General features: G+C 51.3%; 1 protein-coding gene across 9 annotated transcripts in view; it reads left to right on the top strand.

Moving 5' to 3' along the window:
* Jade2 (jade family PHD finger 2) overlaps positions 1–9,654 on the top strand; it is a 45,732-nt gene that overhangs the window by 20,315 nt on the left and 15,763 nt on the right. For all 9 annotated transcript variants that reach the window (XM_029546229.1, XM_029546234.1, XM_021213091.2 and 6 more), the window contains 3 exons: positions 3,374–3,531; positions 7,564–7,724; positions 8,347–8,558. In XM_029546229.1, coding sequence (XP_029402089.1) covers positions 3,374–3,531; positions 7,564–7,724; positions 8,347–8,558 — 531 coding nt within the window. The remainder of the gene's footprint in view (positions 1–3,373; positions 3,532–7,563; positions 7,725–8,346; positions 8,559–9,654) is intronic.

The following is a 9,654-nucleotide window of genomic DNA, read 5'->3' as shown; positions in this document are numbered from 1 at the left end:
GTCCTGGCTGTCCTGGAACTCACTCTGTAAACCAGGCTGGCCTCGAACTCAGAAATCCTCCTGCCTCTGCCTCCCAAGTGCTGGGATTAAAGGCGTGCGCCACCACGCCCGGCCAGAGGATAACTTCTGTAAGTCACTTCTCTCCTTCAACTCTGCTTCTAGTGTTTGAAGGCAGGGCATCGGGCCTGTATGGAAAGTGTTTTACCTTCTGAGCTGCCATTCTTGCCCGACCTTGAACGTCTAACCTCCCTACCTCTATGTCTTGAGTGCCCAGATTCTAGGTGTGCATCCTCATTGTGCCCGACTTCAGTGGTGCTGGGAATTGAACCCAAGCCTGTGGGCACACTAGGTGCACATGATGCCTACTGAGCTCCATCCCCAGCTGAAGAATCCTGATGCACAGCTCTTATACTATCTCTGCCCACTGAGAGGTAGCTGATACAGGCAAGTGCTCCTGCTTGTGTTTTCCTGAGTCCTGCCTGAAAGAGACCCTAGTGTCCCATCACTTGTTCCCTTGCGGTGGAGACAAAACTTTGAACTGTCTTATAACCTGGCCCACACTGCTAAAGGACCCCAGGTCCTTTCCCATTCTGAGGACTTGGGAGTCTAAGTCAGGAATGCCGCTCTACCACTGAGACCTGGTCACTCCAACTGTGACACAAGCTTTTCACTGGCCAGGAGACATCAGGCCCTGAGGAACGGGGGCTGCTGAGCGCTCAGAAGCCTCATGCAGGTCCATGTGGTTGAGGGTCTCCGGCTCTGGGATCTCTCTGGTTTGCATCTCACTCTGTAAGTGTTCACAGCACATGCAAGGCCCTTGTCTTCGGTGCCGGGCACTGAGAACACACTTAACAGCCGAGCAATGCATGACAGAGAGGACCAGAAACATCTCGCAAGTAAAACAGATGACGTCACTGTGTATGAGTGATTAGAAGAGGGTACCCTGCGGTGCCAGAGCTGATGGTTGAGGTCACTGAGGAGGTGACAGTTAAGGTACATTCCAGGGTGAGGAAGCAGCAGGGTGGTTTAATTTTTTTTTTTTTTTTTTTTTTTTTTTTTGTTTTTTTTTTTTTTTGGTTTTTTGAGACAGGGTTTCTCTGTGTAGCCTTGGCTGTCCTAGAACTCACTTTGTAGACCAGGCTGGCCTCTGGTTTTATTTTTCGAGACAAGGTCTCCTGCTGTTCGTGTTGGCCTTGAACCTTGTAGAGAAGGATGGTCTAGAACCGACTTCTCCTGCCTCCATCCCTGAATGCCGAGATTACAAGCGTGTCTCACCACGCTTTATGTGGCGCTAGAGACAAAGCCCAGAGCTTTGGTCAGGTCAGGCAAGCAACTTAGCTACATCCCTAAGCACTTCGGTTATTGTTGAATTTGTCTCCCTGTGTAGATCTGGCTGGCCTGGAACTCACTCTGTAGACCAGGCAGTCTTGAGGAAATCCTCCTGCCTCTGCCTCCAGAGTACTGGAACCTTGGCCATTTATTTATTACCAGGGTATTTCTTTCTAACCACATTGTCTCCTCAGAGGTTCATTTCTAGATGTGGTGTCCCGGTTCGCTGGGTCCCTGGGGCATCAGAGCCGCAGGGTCTGGGATGTCCCGCTGAGAAGTTACAGGCAGTTCTACATCAGCTCAGACCCTGGTTGTACAAACCTGTGTTGAAGCCTGGAGAGAAATAACCCGGTCTCTGCAACGCCAAGCCACACCCTCTCCAGAAGCCCCAGTGGGGAAGGCCTCTCACCGGCCTCAAGCCACTGCCTCTCGCCTCTCAGGCTGCCTGAGTTTGCACTCTTGTCTTTAGCTGTCTTGCTGCTTGCTAATAAGATATGCAAATTATCGGGGTTGTGAAATCCTAGCCCCGTTCCATCTTCTGTTTAATTAGCATTTAATCTAATCTGGTTTTAATTTTTTTTCACACTGGCACCCTAATTAAATGTTAGGGTGTTAGTCTTAACAATTAAATTATATTGGCAAATAGAGTCTTCAAGAAACTTGACCTTTTTTTCAAGTCAGAGCCCTCTGCAGCTAGACGCAGATATTAATTAGATTCTGTGAGATGCTGCTTCTGGGTCCATTGATGAACCCATTCTGCTGTTTTCCTGTGGTTATGGTCCTCCATTCCGCAAGGCGCACGCCCACAGCCAGGGAGCTGGTCCCAGTAGGCAGTGGGTTACAGCTGAGTGGGTTTATCAAGGGTTTGTCAAAAGCATCCAGAGGGTCAAGTGAACTGATCTAGCCCCTGACTTACACTTCAACAATGGGTGTTGACTTTGCAAAAGAGTTGGGGTGGGAGGTGGGGCTTAAGCCTAGAGGGATCTTGATTGAAGTGGTTTCTGCCTTCTTGATGATGTGTGTATGCGCCCTTAACTTGTGATTAGTGATGACCACTGGGAAAGTTGGGACTTGAGTAAGGTTATTCTCGGGTAGAGATTCGGAGGAACAACGGGAAGAACAGGTTTTCTAGTGAGAAGGCAGGTTGGTGGCAGAAGAGACGTGGCTTTGTGGAAATTTGGGACAGACTTTTTTTTTTTTTTAAGATTTATTTATTTATTTTATATATATGAGTACACTGTAGCTGTCTTCAGACACAGCAGAAGAGGACATCAGACCATGTGGTTGCTGGGAATTGAACTCGGGACCTCTGAAAGAGCAGGCAGTGCTCTTAACCGCTGAGCCCTCTCTCCAGTCCTGGGACAGACTTAAGGACAAAGGAAGACAAAGGTCTTTCTCTCCCATCACATACCAACCAAGGGTTGCTCTAAGGTGGGATGCAAGTGTCTTTGAGGGAACTTGGAAGTCCAGTGAAATTTCTCACTGGGCTGCCCCAAGCCCCCGCCTCTTGCTTTACCCTTTGTGTAAGAGCCAGGTCTTCCTTCTCGGAACTAGAGTGCCTTATATTTTATATGTAGGGTTGTGCCTCTGGGTGCAGATCTGTAGCACAATTGTAAACCTCCTAGGGAGAGTCCCCGGAACACTCAGAAAGCAGTAGCACTGAGTTCAAGGGGGACCTTTCTACTCTTAGAGGTTCTGCTGTGTGTCTGGCTGTCCGGCTATGGGAGCTAAGGGGTCAGATTGGGGTCATGGGGCTGGGAAAGATAAGGAGTCTGCTTTCTTTTGGTGAGGAATCTACAAGCCCTGGCGGTCTTTCTTAACCTGTCTCTACTCTGTGATGCAGACAACAACTTGCCAGAATCTTTCCTTTTACCACGTGGGTCCCAGATACTGAACTCAGGTCATCGGGCTTGGCGGCAGGAGCCATTACCTGCCTAGCCATTCCACTGGCCCTACTGTGTGCTGCCTTATCTGCCTGCTCCTCTGACCTATGAAGCCCTCCTCTCTGAAGCATCCTGATATCTCTTTTCCCTCACGTCTGCAGGTTTTCCGGACAGACTTGATCACAGCCATGAAGATCCCAGATTCATACCAGCTCAGCCCGGATGACTACTACATCCTGGCGGACCCGTGGCGGCAAGAGTGGGAGAAAGGGGTGCAGGTGCCTGCTGGAGCGGAGGCCATTCCAGAGCCCGTGGTGAGGTGAGTCAGGTGGCCAGGCTAGGACCACCAGGGCAGGGGATGAACCTGAGGTAGGTTTTTGGTGAGGGATCTACCAGTTCTGAGATTCCTTCCTAGCCTGTTCCAGAGACACTGGTAGGGTCACCCATGAGGCTTTGGGTTTGTACTCTGCTCTGAAACCAGATCATGTGGATCCAGATAGATGCCTCGTGCCTTCAGTAGGATCTTGAACCAGACGTATAATCTCTCTTGTTTCTGAACGAAGGGTGACACCTGTTTTCCTTATGGGTGGAGAAGGCCTGGTCAATGATTCTTAGAAAACTCGGGATGGGACCTGCATGTCGCAGATGTGACAGAAATGGCTAATAGAGTGTTACCCTTGCACACATTGGCAGAGCAGATGAGAGAATCTCCAGGGTTTTTTTTTTTTTTTTCCATCAATTACCATGAAAATAAGCCATGTTGTTCTTTAAAGATATTTTTAGAGGACAGAGCTAGTGCCCGTCACCCAATAGAAACTTAAGAAGCACTCGCCAGTGTCAGCCTCTGAGGTGTCTGTCCTACTAGGGCCGGGCCAGAATAGAATCCCCAAGGGCTTCGTAGCCTGCTGGTCTTGTGGGCAGGGACTCTAGTCAGAATGTAACCACAGACGGTCTTGCCTCAGACTACAGAATATAATCAAGTGTTTGATTTCTGCAACCTGAAGGGACCGGCGGCCCCGTCCCACCAGCTCACCTGAATTGATCAGCCTAGTGTTAATGCCCCTTCCTGGTATTGGCAGCCTCATGACTTTGGCTCGAGACCAAGTAGATGACACTTGGGGCAAAAGTCTCGGCTATCCCCCTCCTTTGACATTGGCAACATTGCTTGCTAGCAGCCACGTGTATGAAGAGCCTGCTTCGCGCCAGCCCTGTGCTAGGCATGCAGGTTAGGAAGGCTCAGTCCAACTTAGGTACTCGGGGACAGACCAGAGGTGGGAAGGCCTGTTTGTGTCTAGGCCCTCTGACAATCAGGATGGATGGATGGACAGATGGATGATGGACAGATAGACGATGGACAGATGGATCCCCTTCTGGGGCCTGTAACAAGGGTCAAGATCCTACTGGGTTTCGTGCCCTGACCTTGTCTCTCTGAGGCAGGTAGATTGCTCCTCTGTGAAACGTCATGCTATTCACACCAGTGGCCACCTGACAGTGGGGGAGTCAGGGTTAAGTGAGAATTCTCAGGCCAAGTTGTCACTATGTGCAGCATGACAGTTGATTGCAATTGCCCCTACCCTGGTGGCTTGACTTCATTAAGTCTGTGTATAGGGTTCTTTATCGGATGACATGGAGATGAACCATGCTGTCCTGGCCTCCAGGGGTCCCAGCAGCCTTCATCTGGTTCAGTTGTTTCGTTGTAGCTATCTTTTTTTATGTGTCCCAGGCTGGATTTGAACTTGGTGTGTATCCAAGGATGACCGTCACATCCCGTTTACATGGTGCTGGGATGGCCTGCAGAGCTTTTTCATGTGCTGGGCAGTCATTCGACTAATGGAGTACATCCACAGGATCCTCATGGCTGGGCGTGGCTGGCATGAGGTAGACATGCAGAGCCCCCACTGTACCGAGACCAGACGTGCTGAGATGGGCAACTGTGTCCTTTCAGACTCTAAAACTCAGAGGGTCATCACATCCCTGCTTCCCAGCTTCCCACTGATCCCAGTGCCTCCCCACTGCACAGCCTCCGGGAAGTCTTTATGGTAGCTACCGTGGGGGATACTGAGCGCCTCTCAACATCATTCAGGGACCATACTTGTAAGGTACATAATACTGTCCCCACTTTATAGATGAGGAAGTCAGGAAATTCAGGGGAATTTCCTATGGGGCCTAGTAGGCCTCTGGGCCAGGAAATGACAGACCACAGGAACAAACCCTGGGCTGTCCCTGTGAGGCCTAAGGTAAGAGTGTTAGGCCTGCGTACCCTCTGACTACGCTTCTCCCAGACACCATCCCAGCCTGAGTCCTCTGCCCCTCCGTGACCTTTGTCTACTTGTGGTCACCTCATGGCCTAAAATCCGCCCCTGAGGATTTGCAGTGTCCCTTTAGACTTGGTCCATGGCAAAAGAAACCTGTGGCGTCTGTCTACATCTCCGGGATAGCCCCTGCTCTCCCCTGTAGGTCTTGAAGAAGCTTTCCTTCCACACCGTCCAGCTCATTCTGTCTGCTGTGTCTGAGGAAGAGGTGTTGGCTTAGGGTCAGGTCAGTTCACGCCTGGGAGAAGTGTTCTTTCTGGTGTGCGTCCCTCCACTCTGGCTCCCCAAAGGGACAGCCAGGCGGCACCAGTGAAGCAAGCAGGTGTGACTGGTATTTGGCAGTAGGTGGCTGTTCAGACAGGGATGCCCAAACGCTTGACTAAGTGTATGTTTAGGGCACACAAAGCTGGATTGTGACAAAATTACAGGCTGTGCTTTTAAGAGACGCTCATTTGAAGTGACAGTTTCTTGGGAAAGGCAGCTTTTGGTTGGACTGAGGGCGCTGGTGTTGGCTTCTGTTTGAGATAGTTCACTTGGTGCGGGAGGAGGGTCCGGCCATCATTGTCACCTACGACTCTTCTCATGTGGGGTGGTGGCGCTAACCTTTAGCCTTTGACCCCTTCTCATTGTCCTCGTGACTTCCAAGCCTACGGTCTTTTCTCTCTGCTTACACCCCTGGCTCCCTGTACCCAGCATCCTTCCTGTCCCCTTTCTGACACCGGGGCATTTCCTGAAGCCAGGGGCCCTCCCTGCAGCTCAGCCCCTGTCCTTGTGCCATCTTGAACCCTCCCTCCTCTGCTCAGCCTGAGCTGAGTCACAGCCCTTGGCAAGCCCTGGCTCCGACCCCAGGAGGCCTCCTGGGCAAGTGTGGGGCCTCTCAGGCCTGGCAGGGCTGGCCAGATGCAGGCCAGGCTCCAGACAATAACCATGGCAACCAGTGGGTATGGGAAGGCCTGGCATTTTGAACTGGCCTCAGAATCTGACCGGTAGCACACAGATGCGTGGAGGACCCCACCCACCTGAGCCAAAATGCCTCTTATTCTCCATTTCGGAGGGGAGAAAGGTGACTGACATCTAGCAATCTTACATACACACACACACACACACACACAGAGTCAGCCTACCCCTCCTACCTACCTACCTAGCTAGCACTTTGGCTAAGAGCTTTCTTTGTTAATCTCTGCTAGCTTCTCACCAAGTACCTATGGTAGATTGTGTTAGTGTCCCGGGAACTGGAGGGAACAGACATTCAAGGGAGCTTTGGTGTCTGCAGCAGGTCCCTGGCCCCAAGGGAAGGCTGATCTAGCATGAGCTCTGAGGCAGTGTTAGAGCTTGGTAGTTTGGAGAGGCAAGCTGTAGCAGTAAAGGCAACACAATGCCTGTGTGGTTCATGGGAGGGCCCAGGCGTGTGACCAGCATGTCACCATGACCGTAGACCTTGAATCCAGACAGCCCGCTCCTGGGTTCTATAGTAGAGCCCCGTGGAGCTGAGACTCCTGAGGAAAGCAACCTCAAGACCATGACACCTATAGGCTGTTGGTGAGGAGGGACCAGGGATTATGAAGCCATACAATCAATCTTTGGTCCTAGCCTGGAGGGGTATTGCCAAAAGGTCTAGAATCCAGCTGGCTCTGTCTCACTTGTCCCCAAGTAGCTGGCACAGGGCATTGACCAGGATGGCATTTGGGACACCTCCTGCGGACCAGGCAGGGCTGGTCCAGGTTGGGAATAACCCCGGCTGGGCCGAGCAGATGCTACTGTGGTGAGCCAGGGTTCCATGTCACTCCCACAGGGTCCTCACTCTGCCTTACAGCCCTTAGGGCCTACTGTTCCTGTAGATCCACAGTGAATAGAGTCTGTAAGGCAGACTGGCAACAAGGAAAGAAATGCGAATGGAGGTGGATGTGAGGGGATGGGCGCGGTCGGGCATCGGCATCTCATTCACACCCATCTTACCTTGGGCTACCAGTTCCTCAGCCAGGCAGACTGAGGACAAGCTAAGGCCTCTCTCTTTACCACTACCATTGTCCGTTTCCCAGGCTCCTCCCACCACTGACAGGCCCCCACACGCAGATGTCCCCAGATAGCCCCACACTTGGCGAGGGTGCCCATCCTGACTGGCCAGGAGGCAGCCGCTACGACCTAGATGAGATCGATGCGTACTGGTTGGAGCTTCTCAACTCGGAGCTCAAGGAGATGGGTAAGTGACGCTCTACACCGGGTACCTGGTTGCAAATGTCAGGGAGGATCTTCATCCTGGCCCCTCTAGTATCTATACCTCCGGTGGCCGTGACTGGGGCACATCCCAACAGCTTTACGGACGGGTGTGGGATTCCTTGCCTCTGCCTCCCAAGTATCTACAGCTGTCAGGTGGAGGTGAAAAATAGCATATAACTCAATGCCACGTGAATAATCTGTAAGCATCGGGTTAATGGGCATCGATCTCTCAGATGAAGCCTGTTGACATGTCCCAGAAAAGACCAGCTTAGCCATTATCTTCGTGTGCATACAGATGATACCCACACAGTGCATGCAAGTAGGAGATTCCTCATGGAACCAGCTGCATCCCAGACACACCCTACATCGTATACACATACACATGTGTGTGAGTGGTGATGGCAGACTGCAGACAGTGAGGTGGTCGTGATGGGCAGGAACCTGTGGGATTGGGTGTGTCTGTTGTCCCAGATGTAGCTGAGACCAAGATCACCACTGTAAATGGATGGATGGAGTCTTACCCTGGACACCACTAATAACGTTTGCCCTGATGGCTGCAAAGCCTCCTGAGCTGCTAACGGTGTCCCCTGCCATCCTGCCCACAGAGAAGCCCGAGCTGGATGAGCTGACGTTAGAGCGTGTCCTAGAGGAGCTAGAGACATTGTGCCATCAGAATATGGCACAGGCCATTGAGACACAGGAGGGGCTGGGCATCGAGTACGACGAGGACGTTGTCTGCGACGTGTGCCGTTCCCCTGAAGGCGAGGATGGCAACGAGATGGTCTTCTGTGACAAATGCAATGTCTGTGTGCACCAGGTGGGTGAACTCTGTCACTCTCTCCCATACCGTATGCACACATGCTGCCTGGACCCTGCTGAGGCTGGTTGTCCTGGATACAGGAACATGGGTACGGTGGACCAGTATCCCTAAGGAGGCTAGAGGCAGGCCTTGCAGTACCTGGGACATCCGTGGCCTGCTTGGCTCAGTGCTGCTAGCCATATCGAAGCAAGTGTCCTTCGGGCAGTCTGTCTTCTCTGTCTCTCTCAGGTCCTCCCCTCAGAGAACCACCCCTAGCTCCTCACATCCTGACCTTACAAAGGAGCAGCAGCATCAGGTAGTGATGGAGACCCAAGCTGCCTAGTTTCAAAACGTGGTTCTGCTTTTTACAACGTTATGAGGCTTAGGGCAAAGCTCTTAACTTCTCTGTGGGCCCTGTTTTGTTAACTGTGAATAAATGTGAGCAGTCAGAGCAGCGATGACTAAGGGGTAGATGCTTGCCCAATATTCAAGAGACCTTGGGTTCAAACCCCAGCACCTAGAAGAAAGTGAATTGTTTATGATGGGTTTTGCTTAGTGGGAAAATAGTAGAAAAATAGCCTGTGAGATGGCTCAGCGGGTAAAGGCACTTGCTTTTTAAAAAAAGCATAGTCACATGAATTCAGGACCCATATAAAGATGGAAGGAGAGAACCAACTCACAGAGTGGACCTCAAGCCTACACCTGCGTGCCCTGCTGTGCTCTATCCCAGTAAGCTTAGGAAATACATACAGCACGTCTATGCTAGACTATTTCTCAGTGTTGTTCTTGTAGTAGAACTAGCCAGAGTCCCTTTTCTTTTTTGAGATTATTTTTATTTTTTTGTAAGGGCAGGGGAGGGCTGTGTGCGTGTATGAGTGGATGCGTGCAGAGGGCAGAGGCAGTCAATCCCTCTGGAGCTGACTGATGTTAAAGGTGATTGTGAGCTGATGTGGGTGCTGGGGACTGAATTCGGGTCCTCTGAACTCAGCAAGTGCTTTTAGCTGTTGAGCCATCTCTCTAACCCACAGTTACCTTTTCTTTATTTTTAAAAAAAGTATCTTATTGCCTTTAATCCCAGCACTCGGGAGGCAGAGGCAGGTGGATTTCTGAGTTC

The sequence above is a fragment of the Mus pahari genome, chromosome 14 (assembly GCF_900095145.1).
Source record: "Mus pahari chromosome 14, PAHARI_EIJ_v1.1, whole genome shotgun sequence".
Classification (NCBI taxonomy): Eukaryota; Metazoa; Chordata; class Mammalia; order Rodentia; family Muridae; genus Mus; species Mus pahari.
This window is presented reverse-complemented; position numbering and strand designations above follow the sequence as displayed.